The sequence below is a fragment of the Centruroides vittatus genome, unplaced genomic scaffold (genome assembly GCF_030686945.1).
Source record: "Centruroides vittatus isolate TY-2023 unplaced genomic scaffold, ASM3068694v2 contig_1213, whole genome shotgun sequence".
Classification (NCBI taxonomy): Eukaryota; Metazoa; Arthropoda; class Arachnida; order Scorpiones; family Buthidae; genus Centruroides; species Centruroides vittatus.
Window position 1 is genome coordinate 2432149 of NW_027120776.1, and position 26162 is coordinate 2458310.

The 26162-nt window shown below is 30.6% G+C and overlaps 1 protein-coding gene across 1 annotated transcript in view; it reads right to left on the reverse strand.

Annotated features, from left to right (window-relative positions):
• Positions 1-26162, reverse strand: part of LOC136986456 (chromodomain-helicase-DNA-binding protein 4-like) — a 212115-nt gene that overhangs the window by 149324 nt on the left and 36629 nt on the right. Inside the window, 2 exon segments of the mRNA XM_067283983.1 lie at positions 1373-1465; positions 16032-16369. Coding sequence (XP_067140084.1) covers positions 1373-1465; positions 16032-16369 — 431 coding nt within the window.

Genomic DNA, 26162 nt, shown 5'->3' on the forward strand with positions numbered 1-26162 from the left:
TCGGGCTGCAAGTAGCAGATTGAGATATTTTTAGGGCTCCATTTGGAAGACTTACTAATTTTAGGACTGCTTTAAAAATACAGTAATTTAGGCTACATTTTGAGGAATTCTGCTTTAGTTTTTATAAAACCTATCTAGTAATCTGTGAAGTTCTCACCAGACACATGCTGCTTACCTGCAATTTATATTATTATTATTAATTAACAAAAATAGCATTCTGTATACATAGCCATATTTCATTTGCTTAATTACTAAATTGCATCAGTTACATGGCATTTGGCATACTGTACAAAAATATGTAAATCTCAGATAATTTGAAGTCGTGATTATTTCATCCCTTGAATTTCGAACTATCAAGGATTTCCTGTACATGCATATCTTCACACTCATAATCCAAAATGCATGAGCAACAAACAAAAGGAGATAGCATCTTTCTCCAATATCTTTCTTCCAGAATTTCAAAGAATTAATGACATCATCTTTTCTTCAAATTCACCATCTCTTCTAGCACACTTCCTCACATTTTTCTAATTCAACACTTACGTAATTTCAGGTACTCATCCACTTGTTCTAACCAAGACATTTTCGGTCTCCCTATTGCACTTTCCATCCACTTTTCTCACGTATACTCTCTTCAACAGTTCTCCTTTCATTCGTGGGGCCAATTTCCCCACCTTTTCAACCACATTCTTTTCACCACACACTCTTCCAACACTTGTTCATTTCTCATGTGGTCTCTCCTTAAAATGCCACACACTTCTTTCGACTACATCTCACATGAACTAATTAGACTCCTGTGACTCTTCTACCATACATGAGTTTTGCTACCGTACTTGAGCACAGAAACCACAACACTTCCATCCAACATATTTGAATATTAAATAGTAAATGAAACTGAACATAAAACCAATATTACTAAATTTCAAAGAATTAATGAGATTACTTTCTATATATAACAAAAAATTTTATGTCAAATTAAATAATTCATTGAACAAGTTATATGATAATTTATGATATTATATTGCAGATTTGTACCGACTACTCAATTTCATCATTGTAGCAACTGTCAATGCATTTTCGTATTAACCTACACAAGCAACTGAACTTATTACAAAAATTTTTATCTGCAACAAATACTGACTTATTACACACAATTACATTGCATGATGACAAATCAGAAGTGGGATAAGAATAAAGGAAAGCAATACACTTACGAATATGGATAATATATAAAATATTTAAATTTGAATTTTATCTTATGATTTTTATCATCATCGTGTGTGAAAACTTCATATTTTCTCTTTGATACACAAATATCTGTTTTTAGCCTATACAAAATACACAATTTCAATGAGATAGTGAAAATGCTTACCTTTTCCAATTTCGGTTTCTTGGCCTTTCTACTTTCCACAATATAATCACTATCATTGTCTGAATGGACTCCAAGTAAATTACTGTCACTATCCTGTTGAAATAAATTTCATTGATATTTTAATATTGTTTTTAGTAAATGTTTGAAAGTTTAATTTATTTAAAAAAAAATTAATTTGAAATTCATCAAATAAGTTAATTTGTATGAAAAAAAATTCTTATAAATTAACACTTAATAAAGTGTACTTCACTAGCAGCACCGTAAACCCGAAGCTGGAATCAGATGGATTCGTGGATTGCTACATTTTATATGTTTTGCCTGAAGCTAAACAGGTTTAGTGATCTGAAGATTCATACTTAAGTTGTTCTCACTCTAAAGAAACTTGTGATGTGCAAACAAAAAATGTACTAAATCTTTATTATGTAACAGTACTGCTAGATATTTATGCAATTTTAGATAAATTATTATAGGCGTGTTATTCCAATATTCCTCCAATGCTCCTTTTCTAATCGTTGATAAAAATGTGAATATAAAGTATTAAAAGTTCTGACAGTTATTACTGTTAAAACTGTGTAAAATTCTCTTAACATTTGAATAATTCGCAATTTAAAAACATTTGTGCATTATGCATGAAACTAACAACAAGATCTTAAACATAAAGCAATAATAATATAAACATTGCATTTTTTATAGATAAAATTTAAAGACATTTCAGATTTGCATGAAGTTAATATTGCAATCCAGATTTGATATATTAATATCGTATTTTCTATAGAATTTTAAAATTTTAGTTTAATATGAGAAACAAGAATTCTAATGACTTTAAACTTCGTTGTTGTTATTGAACACAGCAACTCTCCAAACATATTAAAAAGATATATGATAAAAGGAACACAACTAAACAAGCTACTGTAAATTTGTTACTAGTGAACCAAGCCAAAAATATTCAAAATCTAAACACTATATGGGAAAAACGTCATTAAAAATTTTGGTTTATTTATTTTAGCAACTATTAATTAAACTGAAATTATTATTTACCGGCTAATTACATACAATTACAGTTTTTTTTCTACTTCGTAAAATAAGCCATTTCTTTTATAATAAAATATCTTTAAACAGAAAGTTAAAGATTACAGGGAAAAAATAAGCATGACAGACAGACTATATTTACAGGCATATATGTAGAAATTTCATTTATCAGAATGTACAGGAGTCAAGTCTGAATGTTAGTTTTTATTTCTGGGTTTTTGTTTTAGTTGAGATTATAATTTAGTTTGGTGACACTTTCTTTTGTTTAAAGGACTAAAACTTCTATGCCTGCCAATTCCAAATTCAAGAGACAAAAATTACTTTTACATATAACTATCATTAATGAGAATCATCACACAAATATAAAATGGCATCTTGGATTAAGTGATTTCCAAAGGAAGTTAAGCAGCAGTCACTTAATCACATTGCTACCAATTCTAAAATTCAGCAAAGTAATTTACGAAAAGACTAGACTGACTCCTTTTGGAAACAAATTGCAATGAATTAAAACTGTTATGTACGTATATAAATGGGGTAGAGTGGCATATGCTAACACGATGTCACACTTGGATGGATAAAGCAATGGCAAGCAAAAGACAGTTGAAGTGATGCCACTGAGTGCAAGCATGGTGATTTTTTTCAAGTACAAAGTCTAGTGAGTAGTAAACAGATTGGATTCTTTTGACATTCCTGATGTAAAAGTTAGGTAGTTTAGATTCTAAGAGTTTTATAAGTGCTTTGATATTGAGTTATTTTTTTCAGTTTTTGTGGAGAGTTAATTTTAAGTTTCCCCAATTGTCAGGAAAGTTTTATAAATACTTTTTAGTTTTTGGATTGAACTAATTATAGTTTGGGTTTTTGTAACTTTCTCACTTATAGAATTATTACAACTGAATTAGCATTATGCTTAGTATCTAATTAACCCACATATTTATACCTAGTCAGTTTTGTAGTATTTAATAAATACTTTTCAGTTTTGAAGAGTTGTCATTTTTGGTTTTTCTATTTATCATTTGTGAACAAGAGTGCTTGCTATCTAGATATTTTTTATTTCTTTCTTGCCTGTGTTTGAAATCCAAGCCTGGCAACTGATCAAACCAATTCTTGTTTATGTAACACCATTCTTTAGGTGTAATTCTGGGTAGATCAAACAGTGCATTACAAGAATATTTTATATTATTTCAAATCATTTAAGTATACACTGTAAAATTAAAGCAGATTACTCAGCTGTCTTAAGTTCTTTATTATAGATATTATTATATTAGAGTGAATGTAGATTCTGAATAGAAGTTTATAAATACAGTAGAGCATTGATTATCTGATCCCCGATTAACCGACCGTGTTCTAGTCGGCAAATTCAAATGTCCGTTAGTGATGTGGCGCTACAATATTTGGTTATGTCTTGGCTACTTTAATATTATTTTTGTTAAATTTTTGGATGTTTTAGCTGGCAGCACTGGCTCGACCATGGAAGTGAGGATAGTATTTAAACCAGGCCTAATACACTATACTAATAATGTATTTTTTCATAAAAATATGAAATAAACCGAAAAAGGATAACCTTTTTCGGTTATCCGACTTTTCAGTTATCCGACCGACCCCAGTCCCCAATTAAGTCGGATAATCGATGCTCTACTGTATTTCTGTGGTTTTATGTATTTTCATCAATAATTTCATTTGATCTAATATATATAATCGAGATAGGTTGATGATAATAATAATAATAATAACAATAAGCGCAGAGCCCAAATGGTTAGGAATTGAAATTTGGTAAACAGTTAGGGTATGTCATGAGAATGTACACTAAAAAGAGATTTTTCGAATTTCCCCCACAGGGGAGAGGGAGAGGATTAAGGTTTACCCTGAAGAACTCAGCTTCTACTCTACTATTTTAGATGCGGTATTTTGATTTTAACTGCATTTTAGTAGGGTACCACATGGGGATGAAAGAAGTGTTGAGTAACAATGAAAGTGTTAAGAGAAAGTGGCATGCAAGGTTTACAGGTGCAGATGCAGTTTGTGTTTTTGCAGGAAATCAAACATTTTTAGACCCATCTACAAATTCTCTAATTAGTCTGGAAACAGGGGGAACATAATTCTTGCATTCTATGAAAACAGGTAAGATTGGCTATAATGTAATAATCTTAATCTTCGCTATTGTAACTTTTTGCCCAAGCAACGCTGGGCTTATCTGCTAGTATAAATGTAAAATGAAATTTATATACAAGATAGGTCTATGATAAAAATTTATTGTAATGATTTATATTCAAAAAATGCATTAGAGATAGAAGAATAATTAATCATTCAAATAGTCAGAATAAAAAATATATATTCTTCTAATTCTGCACAAGAAAAATTTTAAAAATTGATGTGCATATATGATGCAGTGCACTACAGAATCAAGGGTCCATAAAATATACAGAATACTAAGAATTTGAAATTGGATTCCATTCTAACTGAAGTTAGAATTATAATACAGAGCAAGCTCACTTTAATATTTGTTTTTATGCTTTGTAAGAAGACTACTAACTAAACTCTGTTTTTTTATCTTAGCAAATTTAAAAAAATAATGAGCAATTATTGATTGTGACCAGTGTCACAATGCCAGGCTGCAATTTTTAATCATATTTTTAATTTATTTAATTTAATATATATGCTCTCCACCTCAAATTATTGGCAGTGGCTTGCCCCTGTATATCATACTTTTCCTTTAACAATAGAGTCGTGCCAGTCATCTATCTAACACCAGGGGGAGTTTCGAATTGACAACTTCCAATTTGCATTGGAAGTTCATATATACTTAATTGAGACTTACTGCCCATAAGGTTTCTATATCTGGTCTTAGATTTCATCTATGTAACTCCATTCTCAAGATTAAGAAAAGACAGACAGTGGGAATTTACGGGTCTACAATTTTTTCGAATTGCAGCCCAAAAAATTCTCTTTTGCAAAACAGGCATATGTCAGTCCAAAGAAATTGATAATGAAACCAGTCTACCTATCTAGCTCACCATCAACTATGTATGAGCTACTTAGCTCACTTTTTTCATAGTAAATTTTATGCATCTTGTTTTAACATAAAAGTTAGACCTCTTACACAAATTATCTATGTCACTGATCCAAATAATTTAAACACACACACACACACACGTGTATATATATAAAATAGTTAACAGTCATGTAACAGAGGAAATGTAAATAACAAAAACTTACTAAATACACTTTCATGCTAGAACTGTAATAATTATTTTAAAATTAATAACTGTATATAAATATTCTATTTGAAACTATATTTAAATATTAAGGAATCTACATTCAAACTAAATCATTATATGAACAATTTAAATGAGCAACATTACACTTTCTTACTAAATGATGATGATAAAACCCCTTTAATCAGAACCCAATAAAATACCATTTATTTATATTTCAAATACAAAATGAGCATAGAACAGTTTCGTACAAAATATAAAACTATTCCATGTTCCATTTCCTGAAACAAGTAGTTTTGTATTTGAAATATAAACATCTTCAGCATGTGTGTAAATGCAGCATAGAATAGTTGGACTAGTTAACCATTCTAACTATTTCATGCTCCATTCCATCTACACACATGCTGAAGACAGCTTGAAGCGATATTGAAAAAATTATGTAATAAATATTTTTGGTCTCATGCAACAAGCATATTATTTCTACTTAATATACTTTTATTGTTTATTTGGTAATAATATACAGATATCCTCTGTGTAACACAGTAGTTAGGTTCTAAAAAAGTGCCATGTTATGCAAATCCATGCCATACAAAACAAAGGACTAGTACATAACATAGAACTGGGTTCCAACATTAGCAAAAGTATACTATTCTTTTTTTGGAACTAAGAGAAATATGTTTATTAAAGCAATCAATAATTAACCAACAATCATAATCAAAAAAGTATTGCACATTAACATTTAATTTTTTTTCAATGCTAAACACCATTAAACAAGGACATTTTTTTTTATATTTGCCTACGATTCCTTAAAATCTTAATCTTTTATGTAGTAACTTTTAATTTAATATAAGGGAGACTGAAAAGTAATGTCATATTTGCACATATCAATACTTATTCAATGCTAATCAGTTGATTGCATATGCTGAAGTTGTGCAAGATATTTTTGCAAGTGAAAGTGACTTCTTTTCTTTCATTTTACAAATCAATATCATTTTTACAACATCCCTGTTTGAAACGTCAAACCAAAACCAGAAGAGTTGCATATTCGACATTGCATGTTATTTGAGTTTCAGAAAGGTAGCGATGCAACAAAAGCAACTAAAAAACATTTGTGATGTTTATCCAGCCACATTAGATGTCAGCAAATCACCTTTGGCATTTATGAAGTTCAGGTCAAGTAATTTTGATCTTTGTGATTTGCCTCATTCAGGAAGACTAATGTCTCTTGATGATGATGTTTTACGAGCAGAAGTGGAAGCAAATTCTTGTCAAATGATTGAAAAGTTATCAGGTAAGCTTAACACATCTAGGTTCACCATTCAAGAACACTTGAAACAGATTGGTAAAGTTAACAGAGAAGCTGTTTAGGTTCAACACACACTGTCAGAAGAAAACAGAACTAATCGTTCAAGCACTTGCAATTTGTTGTTGCAACAACATAATGCAGAAGCATTTCTTGATCGCATAGTGACTAAAGATGAGAAATGGGTCATTTTTTGAATCTCAAATGTAAAAGAAAATGGCTCTCCCCCAATCAAACCCCATTAGCTATCCCAAAGCCAGGCTTACACCCTAAAAGGATACTGTTGTCTGTCTGGTGGAATACTCTGAGCATAACTCATTTTGAGGTGCTAGAACCAGATCAAACCATAACTGCAGACCTTATTGTCAACAATTAGATTGAGTAAACCAAGCTTTGATTGAAAAGTATTCAACCCTTATTAAAAAGGTGTCATTCTACAGCATGACAATGCAAGACCACATTTTTCATGACTCTGGGATAAAATCAAAGAATTGGGATAGGAGGTGTTACCTCATCCACCTTATTCACTTGATATTGCACCCTCAGATTACTATTTATTCAGATCTGTGCAATATTTGAGGGGTAAAAAATTTTGAAATGTAAAAGAAATCAAACAAGGAATTTCCAATTTTTTTTAATCAAAAACCATCTTTGTTCTATAGATCTGGAATTGAAAATTTGCCCACTAAGTGACAAATAAATCATTGAAATGAGGGTGATTACATCAAGTCAAAATAAAAATATATATTAAAATTGTTTTATTTTGATGAAAAAAATACAGCATTACTTTCAGGACCCCCTTACATATAAAAACAAACCACAGTAACAGTCTTTCAGGTTTACAACACTCACCCAATGATAGTGACACCTGGTTTATAGGAAAGCTAAAACACGAAGCTAGAACAAGGAAAAAATTGTACAATCAGTTCTCATTAAAGAAAACCAGGCAAAAGGCACAAAATATTAAAAATTTCAATATTCTAAAATCCGTTGGCAAATATGAGAAAACGCACATGCTTGTTTGAATAAAAAAAAATTTAATGACAGTGTTTGCACTTGAAAATTGTGATGTTTTGTATTATAAGGATGTCTCAAATTGCTGAACCATGTTAGAGTGAAAGTGTTGAAGGAAAGTTGTTTTGTAGAGAGGGACCTGTATATTTAAATAATAAATATATATAAACATCCCAAAGCCCGACGTATTAAAACTAAACCAAACAATTGTCATAATTAATCAGGCTATCTTTTGTTACTATTAATAATTAGATATTTGGTATTATTGGAAGGCACTAGGCATCCTCTCTTATCAAAACTAATAATTATAATAATTTAGTATTTATTAAATAAACTATAGAACAGGCTAGAAGAAAAGAATAGGCCCAGAGCAGGATTTAAACCTGCAACCTCCACTCACACTGCACGGTGTGTTGTCAGTTATGCTACCCAAACCTTCAAGCAATTCTTTGCTTCCAGACACTATTTAAATCTTGACGTAACCATCTGCAATTCACTCATGGCACCGACTGGGGATGAATCCTATGCTCACAGCCTTATACACTCATCCATTATGGCACTCAGCTGGCTATTACTTTACACTGGCATGGTATATGCATGAGTAGGAAATTTAATAGTGGCAACAGTGCTGTAGAAACCCAACACAATGCAACCAGCTAATGCCACATAAACCAGATATTGGTTACATACCTACATTACCTCAGAGCAAATGGACTTTACCATCCAACTCCATGCATCTGTGCAGTAACAAGAAGTGTAAGGCCTATTGCTATCACCTGGTCTAATCATGATATTCTCAAAATTTAAGCAGCCAAGTTAGATAAAAATTGAAAGTGCCAGTGGTGGTACTGCATGACAGTGTTGCCAAGGACTCTTAGTTTGTTTAAGTTACATCAATGCAACACTTGAGCAATCTGCCTAGGGGGAATGCCTTCTAGGAGGTCTTTTTAAGGCTAACTGGCCCCTATTCAGGCATTACAGACATGGAGAAAACTCAAAAAACTCTACGTGGCCAGCCTGTCCTGGCGAGACAAACCCACAACCGAACTCCCAGTGTTCAGGGAATGGAACCGCTTGGCCACTGAAGGGCCCTACCAAGGACTCTTAGAGGCTTGTGGAAAATCTGCATTACCATATAGAACAGCAACAAGATGGGTAAAAACCTTCAACAAGGGACATGATAATATGAAAGATAAGCCTCATCCAAGTCATCCTTGTGCAAGTGAAAAGTAAGTGAATGCTGTTTTTTCCATGTTACTAGATATAGATCTGTGTCAAATGATTCATGAGTTAGCTCAAGACCATGTTGTCACATACAATATTGCTAATCATTGTGAAGAAATGTTCGGAAATGAGGAAAATTTTGTCATAATAGGTTCCACATGCTATGACTGCTTGTACCCACTTTAAACTCTACAAATGTGAAGGAGAAGCTTTCTTATGCTGTATTGTTATGCTAGTTGAGACATGGGCAAAATCATACAAGCCTGAACTGAAACAGCATTCAAATGAGTGGCAGCATCGGAGGGGGTCGCCACAAAAGCCAAAATTTTGTCAGAATTCCTGCAAAGTGAAAGCTATGGTTATTCTCGTTTTTGACTGCAATGGTGTTATTCTGATGTATGCTGTACTCGCAAGCCAGAATGTAAATATGCAGTAGTGCTCTGCATTTTTGGAACACAATCTGTAGTCAGCTTTGAGGAAAAAAAAAAGTGGAAACACTTTCTACAGAACCCACCTATCATCTTGCCTGACAATGCTTGTGTGCATGTTGTACAATGTGTAGCCACACTGTTCAGTTGCTGGAACTGGAAGATTCTCTACCATCCACCATAATCTCCAGACTTAAGCCCATGACTTTGACTTTATCCCTAAAATGAAGGAACCACTGTACAGAAGGTGATTCAGAACTATTCCAGATATTCTTCAGGCAATAAACTGTTCTATTCAGGTGATCAACCAAATAGGCTCTATCAATGGCATCCTGCAACTTCCACATCACTGGCAAAAGGTTTTACACACTGCTAGTGACTACATTGAAGAACAGCAAAAATCTTCATAAAGATTCTAACTTCAGAGTTACCATTATTAAAATTCCAACCCTCGTATATACATATATAAACGTCCCATGGACATAGGAGTTGTCCCCAGCTGGCACCATGAATAACTGTAGATGGTTATATCAAGATTTACGTCTGAAAGCAAAGAATCACTCAGAGGTCCAGGTAGCATAACTGGCAGCACACTGCAGTAAGTGGACATTATGGATTCATATCTTGCTCTGGGCCAATTCTTTTCTTCCAGACTATCCCAAAATTATTTAATAAATATTAAATTATTATAATTATTAGTTTCGATAAGAGAGGTCACCTAATGTTTATCTCTAATACCGAATTACTTAATATCTAATCTAAAAATTAATATACGAAAAACTGTAATCATGTTTTTTTCACTCATTTGTAATCCTCAGTTGCCCACATTCTATATTTACAACAATCCTATAAAACATGTCAATTCTGATAACAACCTTGGGATCATTTTTGATCCTGAACTTACTTTCAAAGAACATGTTGATAAGATTATTAAGTCTCTAGCTATTCGTCGTGGAATTCTTTGGCATTTTTGCAAAACTATTTCATCAAAAATAGTCTTACGATCCATTTATTTTGCCAATATTCAGTCTCTACTCTATTATTATCTGCCAATATGGGCTGCCTCATCCCATTCACAAACACTTTTAAAAGAATTATATAAAATATTTCTTATTTCAAATTAACTCTCCAACCTTCCTTTTACCCCTAATGCTAGATCCAGATTGGAAATTTCCGATTTTACCAAACATATCAAATACTTTCACCATTTATTTTATACAAATATTTCCATGATTCCATTCATTCTGATTGGCTGTGCCTAAGAGTTACTCTTAACCTAACTTTTCTTTATCCCATCTTTTAGGCTTTCCATTGCTTTCAGATCATTTTTCTATTGGTCTATTCAGAATATGGGCTGTATGGAACAATCTGTACGTAAAGATTCTAGTTTTAAACATATTTGTAAACAGTTACTTTTTAATATATAATCTTCTTTTATTATGTATATTGATTTTTATTCTTTGTTATTTGTACTTTAATCTTTTGTTACAAGCATTATTTTTGAGGACGATATCAATTGCCTTTTAACATTTCCTTTTGTACATATAATAAATAAATCTAATTGTTAATAATAGCAAAAAATAGCCCAATTAATTATGGCAATCACTTAAGCTTAGTTCACACTGAGCGAATAGCGAAAGCAAATGAGAAAAGCAAAAAACGAGTTTTATTCGCTTAGCTAAATTGACTCTACAACCAAAAGCGAAAAGTGATTGCGAATTTTAAGGAGCCAATCATTTGCAGGCAAGAGAAAACGTCATCTCGAAAAACAAAATGGCCACTTCCGATATTCCACCGTTAACCACGTTTGTTTATTTATTGAGAATGAATACGTCAAAAAGAAAACGATGCTGGGCAAGAGAAATATTAAAAATTCATAATTACAACATTTACTCTATTGCGTGAGAAAGTTTCTGTAGCCATCTTGAAAACAACAATAACCACGTGACAACTAGCGGGAATACGATTGGTGGCAAAATTTTTTCGCTAGCGAAACAGTTTGACAGTTCCAAACTTCAAAGCGATTCGCGAAATGGTAAAATTCACCGGAAACAACGTCATATCTGACATGTTATTCGCTCTGTTTTTCGCTTTCGCCAGCGAATCGCCCTCAGTGTGAACTAAGCTTTAGTTAATTATGTTAGATTTATTAAACCATCATATATAATTATCTAATATATATATAGATAGATTTCTTAATTTAAAAATACAAAACAAATGTAATTAACATAATTTAGAACAATTATAGGCAAACATTTGAAATTACAAATCATTCAGATCAATAATTCTAAAGTTTTCTGAAAATAGTTCTTCATGTATAAAATAAAAATAGTTTTATAGATAAAGAAGTAATGTCTGAATTTATAAGGTTACATGAAGAATTAATTTTAAAACTTAACATGTACAGAAGATTTGAAAGATATTTTACTTATTTGCACACTTATTAATTCGTTAATATATACTAAATTCTTTAGGTTAACCTATAAAGTTCAACAACTAAGTAGTATTGTTGTTTGAGTTGTAAAAGATTTAAAATACAGATGAAAAAATGGTGTTCTGTCCAAAACTACCATTGTGAAAGGGTGTGCAAAGCTTCATGAAGATCATAACTGTGTGTACAGTACCTCCATGTTGACAATGTCACCAAGCAGATGGCTACCTCTAAATGGGAGGACACTGGAGCACATGTCATAAAGGTCAGTTCTCTCACCATGTGATTTTCATGTCTGAGACTTATCAGAGGATTGAATTCCAATCAGACAATATGAAGATGAACTGTATCAGTGATTTTTTATGCAGCAGTCAAACAAATTCTATCAAACAGGCATCATAAACTGAATTCATCAATTGGGGAAATAGCCATAAAGCCAGTGACAATTTCCTCTAAATGGAATGAACATACTGGGCCCTACAAATCCTCAAACTTTTTGGCCATCCCTTATATTAACTGTTCCGTTATAGACAGGTTTGACTATTTTATTTGGAATTTTTAAGTCCTGTTAAAGTGCCTGATTTTAATTTACAATTGAAAATGTTTTGACAAATTTAAAATATTAAGATGCACAGAAAGATAAATATAACAATGTTCTTCATTTAAAAAAAACAATGAAATTAGTTGTAACGTCTATTGTTTAATTTAAAGCAATAAAATCATATTTGTTAATTTTTCCATCTTAGTCTGCTGAAAAAACTGTCTAGAAGGAAACAATCAAATCCACAAGGTCCACAAGATTTATCTATAACCTTGAATTTTAATTAATACTGTATATTCAACATTATCTTCAATAATTAAAAGTTTTAGTATGTGAACAGAATGATTATAATTTCTTTAAAAATGAAAAGTGATGATGATAATAATAATAATTTTTGAAGATAAAATAGCTCAAAAAATTACATTATACAGCAAGCTTCTGGCTTTGTGGATTTGTAAATATACAGTTGCAATACTTCAACTTATGATTAATAACGTGATCTATCATGCAACACTCTATATAATTAGATTATAAAATAAAAGTTTATTTTCTCAAGTATTTCTTTATATAAGCAGAAGCTATTTAGCTTTGATTAGCCTTTAAAATAAATATACATTAAAACAGCATCACATTTAAGAACCATTCAACTTATGCAGAAAAAAAAATTATCCAAGTCAAGGGCTTATTATAATTGCTTTAACAGAAGTTATAATAAAAACTCGAGCAAATAATTTATGCTAACATATAGCCCTTGCTGTTGTGAAGTCTGAAGTTATGCAATACCCAAAAATATTTGCAATTTTTTCCTATTACAACTTTACTTAAAACAGTTATTCGTAAAACAGATACAATTGATTTTCTATGCACGATCCAAAAAGCAAAAAATAATAATATATAACTTATTTTTCAAGTTATACAACGACCTTGTATGATGGAAAGAAACGCATAAAAATTACAAACATTAATTACTGTCAACACCCAAACACCAAAAAATCAGTTACGAAATACCAAACCTTTACTATAATGTTTTCATTCATCTAAAACAGTCAGGTAATGCAAAATGAAAACTGTACAGCACACTTTTTAAATAAACCAAATAAAATCAAAATTTAAACAGATAGAACACAATATTTAAATATTGTCGTGTGTAGTCGCATCACATTATGAAACTAAATGTTTAATTAGCAATGCAATATTACTCTCTATTTGATAGCCAAGATGTATAAAAATACTATTCTGTCATAATTAAATATGAATAAGGTGAGGTCTTAGGAAAGCTCAATGTATGCTTTCCGTGTTTTTTGGTGTTTCGGCATTTTCTGTCAACTACGACCAGTTTTTATTGACGTAAAAGATTAATTACTACTACTAGTTAAGTATCGTCATCGTTAATATAAATTTTAAAATTTATCCACCTAAAACAAAGTCCAAATTACTTATTAAAAAATTCTAAAATAGACCACTAATTATTTTTGCTGCATTGAGTTGTGTGATCGATATTCTTTGTCAAGTATTTTCATGCAATCTATGTTTCATCTTTACATTTAAGCCAATCAACAACCTCCTATCTTTTATCAAGATATCCATCTTGTTGAACTTCTTACAACACTATTTGCAGTGTTACATCAGTGTATGATCACTTATCCATTTAATAGTGGATTCACCTTCAACAATTGCTATTAATACAGAAAATTATACCAGCCAGCTTATTTTTTATCTGATGGTGATAGATCATTTATGATTTATCTACTTGGATTATAATCACTTTATAAATTTTATTTCAGATGAGGGTTTTTTTAATATATATTTCCTCTCTCTCATTTTTTGATCTCGCACAATCCATTGTAATTATTATTGTATTTTATCATTGTTATTGTATTTTTTCTCATTTTAGTTAATTTTTATTTTTTGTTTATTTTACCTTTTTTATTTTTGCTTGTTTTATTTTCTTCATATATTTTTAGACATATTATTTCTTCCATTATGTCTTTAAATATCCCAATTAAAATATTTATGCAATATATTAGTTCTATATAAAAAAAAAAGCTCTCCCCTGTCTATATTAAGTGATTTTTATGTTATTTCTGAAAGTTTGTTTACCTCACTGTCTTACGATATTGCTAATTTTATTCCTTTATTGGGTTATTCACATATATCCTTAGAATGCATTAATCAAAGAGGTGGAAGAATACTTATCTTCCCAGTCTTTACAAGTTTCTAAAGTATTTGAATATTTTGATTCTATTCTTATTTTAAAAATCCGTGAATTAACACTTACTTCATACATTGTCTATATACCTCATTGTAAGAGAATCCCATTTTCTATTTTTTATTTATTATTTCTTCTGGTTTTAAATTCATAATGTGTGGTGATTTTAATTTATCCAGATAGTTTTTCCATTAAGAGAGAATTCCTATCTCAACTTAACATTCATTAGTAACTCCGGTGCTACTGCCTACCCGACCAATGGATTTCTGTCCGACCACATACCTATTTGCCTTGACGTTTCTCCCTGTTTAAATTACGGTAAATTGAAGCAATTCCTTAATATATCCTTATGGACCCAACTTAACTAGAAAAAAGTCAGCACCCACTTCTGTTTCATGAATTGGTCTTATCTTGAATCTAATATCATCACTATTAATACACTATTCTAGCTTTACTTATAAAGTTCTTTTACCTATTACACATAAATATTTGTAATACCATAAAATCGATATCTTATGGTATTGCAAAACTATTTCATCAAAAGTAGTCTTACGATCCATTTATTTTGCCAATATTCAGTCTCTACTCTATTATTATCTGCCAATATGGGCTGCCTTATCCCATTCACAAACACTTTTAAAAGAATTATATAAAATATTTCTTATTTCAAATTAACTCTCCATTACCCCTAATGCTAATGTTGCTAGATCCAGATTGGAAATTTCTGATTTTACCAAACATATCAAATACTTTCACCATTTATTTTATACAAATATTTCCATGATTCCGTTCATTCTGATCGGCTGTGAGAGTTCTGCCATGAGTTACTCTTAACCTAACTTTTCTTTATCCCATCTTTTAGCCTTTCCATTTTTCAGATCATTTTTCCATCAGAAAATGGGCTGTGTGGAACAATCTGTACGTAAAGATACTACATTTTAAACACATTTGTAAACAGTTACTTTTTTAATATATCATCTTCTTTTTTAATTTATGTATATTGATTTTTATTCTTTGTTATTTATATTTTTATCTTTTGTTACAAGCGTTATTTTTGGGGAGGATATCAACTGTCTTGTAATATTTCCTTTAATATATGCAATAAATGAATGAATAAATAAATAAATAAATAGTTTTCCAAAACTTTCCAATCTAATAATTTTCCAATTTTTATTTATAATCAGCAGCAATATTCTGCATTTAGTGAAATTATAACACAATATATTTTAATTTCATGTTTTCGCTATAGCATTTAAAATTTTTCTTACCTCAGCACTGTCAGACATGACTTTCTTTTTCTTCTTCTTCTTTCCTTTCTTTCGTTCACCATCGCCTTTTGTTTTGCGCTTTTTCCCTTTTTCTTTCTTTGGTTTTGGAGGGGTTTCAGGTTCTTCTAATTCTTCTACTTCTTCCTCTTCATCAATTTCATCATCAACATGTGGAACATCATGTTCTTCGGGCTGTTCAATACTTTGTTCTTCTTCTTCCATTTCTGGTTCTCCTTCGTCTTTTACTTCCATATCTTCTTCCATATCTTCTTGATCATCAGGAATTGTTCCTTCATCTTCTCCATCGTCATCAACATCATCACCTTCTCCGTCACTTCCTACAAAAAATTTTATTACATCATTTAAGTTTAATACAGATATTACAGAAATTTTATCTATTATTAATTTTAATAAATATTAAAAAGAAAAAAAATGAATATGATAAAGCATTCTTCAGATTATAGATAGTTTTACTATTAAATACTATTAGAAAGTACATAGCTAATTTAAATTTCCTACATTAAAACTATGATTATTATCTGAAAATTCTGTAGAAACCAAGCAATGAGAAAAACTCAATTTCACATCTTTCAAAATGTTTGATCTTTGTTAAAAATATATAATTTTTTTATGAAATAAATTTACAATATTAGAAAGCAGTTTTATGCAACTTAAAACTCAACTATATTACAAAAAACCACCACATTCAAAAAAAATTTTTTGATGTATTCGTATATCTTACAAGAGGAGACTTTGCTATAAAAATTTATATATACTAGAATTTAAGTTTGGTTTATTTGTATATAGCAATATGACTTGTGGATGATGTCTTCCAAGAGGACTTTCTATGGAAAATTGGTCCCTATTTAGATGTTATCATGAGAAAAACTCTTAAAACTCCATATAGACTGTTTATTGATGAGGCATGAAGCCACAACCAACCACCAGTGTTTAATGGTTTTATCTACTTGGCTTCTGGTGAGCCCTAAAATTTAAGAAAATATTCTTTAATTATACAATACAGTAAATTGAAGTATTTCTATTCTTAAAACTTATAGAAGTAACAAGTAAAGTGGCAAGGCCAATTTTTGGAACAAGACTATGTCTCAGACTCAGGACTCTATGCAATCGTTCAAACTTTGCCGGCAATGGCCACGAGGTCGTCCACGAGACATTTTCGGTGAAATTAACCTATCCAATGTCAAAATTTCTGTCTGTTGTGTTTCACCCTGGGTTGAATTTTTTTTGATGCCTAACAAAAATTCCTGTTTCTGAAAAAAATAATCGTGGCTATTGTATCGTCCAAAATTATTTTATTTTGCACAAACAAAATAAATATATTAATAAATGTAAAAACAAAATAAAATTATATTTCAGAGGTTACTTTTAATATAAAATTATAATGACTAGTGCCATCTAGTTTCAAAAATGATCCAATGCTGAAACGAGATCTCTCAGTCAACCAGACAAGGTCAGCAGGTCGCAACCAGAGGTAAATAGGTATTTTCAAAACTTTGTCAAAATTTGATTTTGCCATGTTCGCATTTCCAACTTCCCAACAATATACGCATGTGCAAATCTCGCACTCTTGCCTGTTTGTAGAAAGATGTTGCTATTTTGTATTTTATTTTGACTCTGTTCTCTGTCCCAAGTACCTACCTACAAGTCTGATTTTTTTTTTGTGCATGCATAATTTGAGCACCTAATACTCTGTGCCAAATTGCAACTCCTAACATGTCCCCTTATACCTCTAAGGTGTGCACCCATAATAGCACTACAATTTTAAAATCAAGACATAGTCTTGTCAAAAACAAAAATCCTCAAAATATTTAATTTTCTTCTTAACTCAGAAATATTGCTACTTGAAACATTTACTAGAATGTCATTTATAAAAGCAGAATAAACAACAAGTCGAAAGGCCCGATGCAGGCATTGGAGCATACTAAATTACAAATAAAAATAATATAATATTGAGTATTACACTGTAAAAATATAAAATAATTTATATTGTTTATTTAAATTAATTTAAATAATAGCTAGGGGAGCCCCTAGTGGCTGTTTTTGGTATACTGTGACAGAAAGAGACTGCCCATTTTTTCAGCCTTATATAGTAGATTTATGCAGTAGTCTTTCAAATTATTATAAAAACACACAATACTGTAGAGAGAAAATAAAATACAAAATTTAAAACATTTATCCAAGTAGAAATTTAAAAATATATAAATACATATATTAAAAAGAAACTAAGTACAGTAAGACCTCGTTTAGCACTTCCTTAATTAACGCTGATTTGATATCAAGCAGTCTGCTTGAAGCTTTAAAAAAAGGCATTTTGTTGATTCGTATATAATACGATTATTCACGAACATGAACCAATCAGCAAAACGTGACCATTCATTGTAGCACTGTACTTCCCGTAAATCTGTTTGGTGTAATTTTGGAAAAAATATAACATCGTGGATGCCATAGGCAGTATTGACTTTGCATGGCAAGAATTAACTGATGAATGCATGAATGGGGTGTGGAAGAAGGTATGGCTGAAGGTATCCAAGGATTCTCAACAAGAAGAGCCTATTGTTGACCAAATTGTTGACCTAATCGATACAGTAGGACTAGGAGATGTAAATGAGCAAGATATTGACGAGTTACTGCAGGTTTCTTACCAACAACAACCTTCAAGAACAACAGATTGGCAATAGTGATTCTGAAAACGAAGAACCCAAAGAACTTGCTACAGATTTCCTTAGTAAAAGTTTGGTAACAATAACCAAAATTGTTGATCAAATTGTAGCGAATGAGCCAGATTTTGAAAGGAGTGCAAAAGCAAGATGTGTTTTGGATGTAATCTCCTGCTACCGACATTTGCTTAACGAAAGAAAAAAAGTCTAGGACAATGATGATTAACATTCCAGAAAAATTCCATTACAGATTAAAAAGTAAGATAGATAATGTTGCTAACTAGTTCAACCAAGTCATTTGATCTAAGCCATTTTTCATATTTACATAATTACTTATTTGTAATGTATAGGCCTATTGCAAATTATTTTTATTATTAAAAAACTTTATTAATTGTATTAAAATTAACACAAGCAACAATGCTGATGTCTAAAGAAAATGACAATACAAATTATTATTAATGTGAATGTATGTCTCTTTAATCCGAACAAATAAATCCGGTAGACTTCCTCACAGCTATCAGGTATAGCTGTGAGGAAGTCTACCGGATTTATTTATTTGGATTAAAGAGACATACATTCACATTACATATATACATATACCACATCTGACACTGAAACAAATTATTAAATTTAAATTATCTGACTTGGACTCCAATACAGAAATACTTTTTAATTAAAAGGATGAATGAAAATTAAGGTTTGTCATTTCCCGGTCTTTTGCTTGCCCCGATATTTCAGAAAAAAAGTGAGCCGATACCCGGAATAGAATTAATTATTTTTAAAGATATACAAAATATCTTGAAATCAAATGATATACAGTGGATGATTGGTTAATGAACATAATCCGTTCCAAGACTTTGTTCACTATCCAAATTGTTCATTAGCCGATTATCAATTTAACATATACTCAGACCCAAAAAAAAGACCCCAAAAAATATACTGGATACCCCAAAAAATAAAAACTATATACTTTCTTACTGTGTTTATTAGTCATGTTTTTTTCCCATTTGTGGGGGTTAAAGAACCTGTCTAATGTCGATTGCTTTTCTCTCTTCTTCAGGGAGTTTTTAGAAGTAATTAATAGCATTGTAATTGTAGAGATCCCCAAGCCTATTAACCTCAACCTGGTTTGGATGCCATTCTAAGACCGTTGTTCAGACATCCTCCACTTCTTCAAAAGATCTTTAATAGCAGATACCAGAATTAATCCTCTTTTTCAGAAGAAAACATCTTGCCAAATTTCTTGGTGTTCATTCAAGAGTTCTTGGCGTTCTTCTGTCGTCAGATACGTTTTAGGTTCCATTATGAGCTCTTCAATGTTCTTTATTTCTCAGATGTGATTTTTGTTACTCCTTTAGATACTTGAATTTTCTTGATTATACTGTATCTTTCTTAGATAAGATTGAACTGCAGCCTACTGCAGACCTGTTCGAGCCATACTGCCCAGCAACATCAAACATCTTCTGTCCACTGTCTTTGCTATTATACTGGCACTTTCCGAAAATAAAAACTGATGCAAAACTTAATGAGTGCCCTCCCAACAGTCTTGCGAATACTATAAAAGAATTGTTTCTGTCAGAAAAATAAAAGGCTGGAATTGCAAGAGAAAGTTTCAAAGTTTGGAGGAATACTATCTGATCAGTATATACCAGATTGAGCGTAAATGTCGTCTCCCATGCTCCGAAAAGTTTTGAATTGTTGCCCGAAAACAAGGGAAGACCAATTGGTATTCATTATTTTACGTTGCTGCTTCTTGTGTTTGTTCTGTGAGGTGTTCATTGTCCGAACATAAAAATCTTTCAGGAAAGTGTTCATTATCCAATTTGTTCATTAACTGATAAAACCCACTGTAATTATTTTTCATCTTTGAAGTAATTTAATATGATCTGCAACCTCCAAAATCATTAATAATGCTGTGTAAGATATATATTAAAAATTACCTTTGAATTACATAGAAATTTTCACAAACAGAAGCACATGTAACGTGTTGATAGTTCTGCTTTGGGCTTAAATTATTAACAATATTTGATTTTAATGTTAGTTTGTCTCGAGAAGTACCAAGTGGCTGTGCTGTGTGTAAATCATTAAATCAGATATATATCTGTATCAGTACAATATTTTTGCATTTATACTAGTTCAGTTTTTCTGTTTAAAAGTAGATCAAGTAAGAGAATTATTGTTTTTATACAGCAAATGTAGTTACTTATTATCATTGAAAAGGATTATGTTGTGACAATAGGAACTCGAATTAAAAAGTAGCATTTGCATGGACCGAGTATATATATATATCAGGTGCGGAATGTGTGCCTGTGTGTGATTGATAGAGTTATTTAGGTAATATTGGACTACTTTTACATTGTGTGTGTGATAGAGTTGCTTAGGAAATATTTGCATTTTCCTACTTTTGTGTTCATTATTTTTTGCTCTATTTTTACTAAATTCATATATGTTGAAGTGGAGACAATACAATGACAAATTAAGGAAAGGCGTACGTAAAACAGCTGCTGTCAATCTGACAGACATTCGTTATCTATTTACTATCAGATGAGCCTGGTGTTGCTTGGGAAAAAAGTAACAATAGCAAAGATTAAGATTATTAGATTATAGCCAATCTTACCCGTTTTCACCGGGTGCAAGAATTAGGTCACCCTCCTCTGAGATTAATTAGAAAATTTTTACAAGGTCTGAAAATGTGTTTGATTTTCTGCAAAAACGCAAAAAACCATCTAAAATAGCCATTTGTGACATGCCATAATGAGCAGAACTTTAAAAAACTAATAAGTAGGTTTAAAATTAATAAATACAAATGTATTCTGACAGATTATGAGTTAATTATACTTTCTATTTGAAAAATTTCTTCAACCTTAACACAAAATAAGAAAAGAGGGAACTTTTAAGAAATTTGAGGAATTTCCCGGGATATTTCTTGAGTTAAAAAAACAACCTGGATCCCAGGATCCCATTTGAGAAACCCTAATGAAAATCCCAGTTTGAATACATTAAGATTTTCATTCTCCATCTTCAGTTGATAAAATTCATAGCATTTTCATTATACATTTTGCTTTGATATTATACAATTCAATCTGCATATAGTAGAACTCTGAGTAAAGCATCAACTAAGGTTCTACATTATCCAAGACAAACCTGTATGTATATACAGTATATATATACACACACAAACACACACACAACCTTTCTTATTGTTTCAAACTTTTATAAATTACAGTATAGCATGTATTTTTTAATATAGAGTAGAGTAAGAGAAATAAATCATTTTGTATCATTTAACTTCAATAAGACAAATCATAAAATGCAACAAAGTAACAGAACAACATAAAAAAGGTGTGTGTGTGTGTTGCTGTGTTAATTTGGACTTAAACCAGTTTTAAGAGGTGTTTATTACACATTTTTTGTTTTTAAAAAAACTATTGTACAAGGATTGATCAAATGAAACCCATTTGAGTAAATCTATTAAAACAAACCAACCAGTATATCTATTAGTATGGAATAATTAAATGAAGCAATACATAAGGAAGCTGGAATGCACTGTTCATTAAAAAAGACATCATAGGCATTCAGACATTCATCCTACTGCTTGGAGAGATAATAGATACTATCTGTGAAAAACAATGTTGGTTGGTTCTTGAACCATTCAGTGACTGCTTCCTTGACTTCTGCATTGGAGTGTTTGTTGTTCCTTAAAAGCTTTTTTTATAGGTCTGAACAAATGAAAGTCACATGATAACAGATTGAGAATATAGGAAAGATGGTGCAGAACCTCCCAATCATTCCAAGTGGTAGCACTACGTTTCAACCTTGGATGGATTTCGACTAACTCTGGCCATGTTTTCACTACTCTCTCAAAAAATTAAAATGCGCAAGACAACTAAACTTATCTGGTTGTTAATTGGTGTATGCTTATCATGTCACGTCACCTCATTCTCTCCCCCCTGTGCTGGACCATGTGACACATTATGAATAGATTTCATTTAATCAATCCTTATCCATATATTAGTTGTATAATAAATAATGTAAAAAAATGTCTTTGTATACAATTTTTCATAATTTTTAATTCATAATTTTCATTGCCATCCATTGTATCCAGAAACAGAAATGGAACTTTATTCCATATCTATAAAGTCCGAACATTGCACCCTCCAGTTATTACTCCTTCAGCCCCCCTAAAAGAATATTTGGGCAGAAAAAGGATTGGCAGTAATGAACACGAGGTACAACCTTCCACAAGTGTATTGATTGCAAAACAAAATTATGTTGAAAAGCAGAACTTTCAGTTTAAGTAAATACATCAAAGATTTTGTTATACTTACAAAAAATAATTCATATTTGCTCAAACCTTAGTTTCTCCAATTTCATGCTATACTTCTTTATTAATTTTATATTTTTCTTCAACTCTTAGTTTTATAAAATTATAATATTAAATCTTATCTTTGAACTCTTCCATCTCATCAATTAAATTAAAACACAATAAATACTCAATCACACACAACCTTGAATAGCAGCATAAAGATTTGTTCACTTTGAAAAACTAACATTTTCTATCGTTTGATGATTTTCAAAGTTGTGTGAGATTGAGTACATAATGTAGCAGCTATGCTTTTGAAATTATTATACAAAAATATGCAGTAAATGTTCTAATAATAAAAATTCAAAACTTAATTATAAAAACAGTCACTCTGTAATACCATTATAAAGACCACAATAGTCATCATAAAGAAAATATTTTAAATTTCTTCAAAGTATCTTCTAAAATAAAGCTCCAGTACTTGTTTACTCATGTACAGACTAACATTTTTGATCCCTCTCTCTGGATCTTCATTAGGTCTATTGTTTTTAGAATCAGAACACCGTTGATTATCTTTGCAAACACTGCTTCGAACATCATTCCATTTTGTGTGTGTTCAGTTTCCCATATATGTTTAAAGTTAAAATCTTTCAGTGCCACTGACATAATAAAATAACAACCCTCATGTTTTTGGTGGTTTTTAAATAATTATTCTTGTGTTCGTCATGTTGTTCACTCTAGTCTGAAAGAACTGAGTAGAAAAAAATATTTCAAGATTTCCAGGTAAACAATTTAGCCCTATACTAATATAGTATATTAACAAAACCAAAGTATACTTTTAAACATGCTGAAATAATTCTGTATCTTTTAAAATATTTTTCAATTTAAACTTACTGTATTCCAAAGAGTTTCATTATAATTGTTTAAGTTCAAAAAAGCTTCACAAAGATCAAGTTAAATTTATAATTAAAGTTTTTATTAGTGATGTAACGAATATTCGATTACTACCCAGTATTCAGCCTATTCAGCCTATTTTTCGCTATTCGGCCGAATACCAAATATTTAAATCACTATTCGGCCGAATACCGAATACCTAGAAACAGGAGTAAGAAATAACAAAAACACAACAAATTAATCATTTTGGTAACTTTTATTAATGCTGAACATTAAATTATCATTATTAAGGTTAGTAAGAAATAGCATCAAACTCTAGTATTAAATTATTTCGTAATTAAATAATATTATAGCCTTTATCTTGCCCAATATCTTATGGCATTGATGGCGTGTAGGTTAGCATGTATCGGGCATTACTGTTATTGTTTAGTTAATTATGTTATATTCGTATTCGCGTACATTTTAATATTTTTTACAAAGCGTTTTATTGAAACTTGTCGTATTTAATGAAAGAATTATTTATCTATTTCTAGAAGATGAGTCACTAATATATAATTTATTTTATATATAAAGCAAAGAATGAGCATTTCTCATTATATGCAAAAGATAACATGTGAAATCGTGTTAATTTTAAAAATATTGACAAAAACAATAGCAACAAAATATCACAAAACTTCACAAATAGAAACCCCCAATAATATATTTGAACTGTTCCACAACTGGGGAGAAACTAGACCATATGTCCCACTAAAGTATATCCTTAGGGTACTATTCAGTCTACAAATACCTAGTAAAAACAAAATTTTAGTGCTTAATTAAAAAGATTGATTGCAAATAAAATAACTTGTAAGTTATAACTTACATCTAAATACCAACAACTGCCGAATCATATTGAGCTATTTACGGCTATTACATAAATTATAAACCAATTTGGCACTAGAGGTAGACGTTAGACTCCATCTCATATTAACTTTAATAATTATAATTTAATTAATTAATTTAAATAATTCAGACCTACTGGAAGAAAAAATCGTAGTGACAGTGGACCAATAGAGAGCAGGGTGCACGATCCTTGCCATAATACAGTTTGTGCACCAATTTTCGTACGTGCGTAATCAAGCCGAATAGTTTGGCCGAATATTCGGCCATTCGGGCCACACTCCTGGCCAATATTCAGTATTCGGCCTGAGCCGAATATACTATTTGTTACATCACTAGTTTTTATTCTAGTAACATTAGTATATGTGATCACCTTCCAAAAACATGCAGCCTATTTTAGAGCTTTCATTCCAATTCTTCATTAAAAAAATTGTTTTCAAATAAACAAATTATAAGAAACTACAAATTACTATTTTCTTTCATAAAACTTCCGAGACAAAAAGTTTACACTTTGAGAAACAAAAAAAGTTACAGGAGAATGTTAAAAATACAAAAAAAAAAAAAAAGACAATATATTAGGATATGTAGAAAAAACAAAATGAAGACAATTCAGGAAATAACACTATTGGTACAGTCAACCTATATTTGTAGGTCTTGTTCACCAAAATATACAAAAACATTAAAAATTTACAAAATATTAAAAATTAAATTTGTAAAATTGCCAAGATGAAAAGGAAATTTTTAATGTTTTTGATTACTTAGGCAGACAAGAAGGCTAAAAGTAAAGGTTGACTCCACTATGAGCATTATTTCCTGAAGTGTAGAGAAGACAAACAAAGACCTCTTAATATGTTATCTTAAAGTTTTTTTTTTTTTTTTTTGAAATTTTTTCAAAGTACTATTTTCTTTTTCAGCTATATTCTTCACAGATTTAGACTATTTAAAACCTTACCAAATTTTAAAAACAACAACAACAATGCAAAGATGAAATAAATTAGTTTAATAATTATAAATTAAAAATAAATTATTAAATTTATTAGACAAATATGTACGCACAAATATGTATTAAAAACCTAACGACGACCTTTATACAAAAGCAAAAATGTTAGTCCAGTTAATAAATTTTCTATACGGAAAACAGTAGTATATTTGTATTGTCTCCTCTAAGCCCTGTTAACATACTTGTGAGGTGTCACTGGTTACTCTAATATCCAGTGAACTTGATCAAATTATTTTCTTACATACAGAAAAACATGACAAATACATTTCAAATCATGAAGCTCCATCTATTATACTAAAAAACTTTGTCTAAATAATGTCTGAGTTACCATTACTAGTTCCAAATGTTTGAAGTAATTATTCCTTATTTTTCATTAA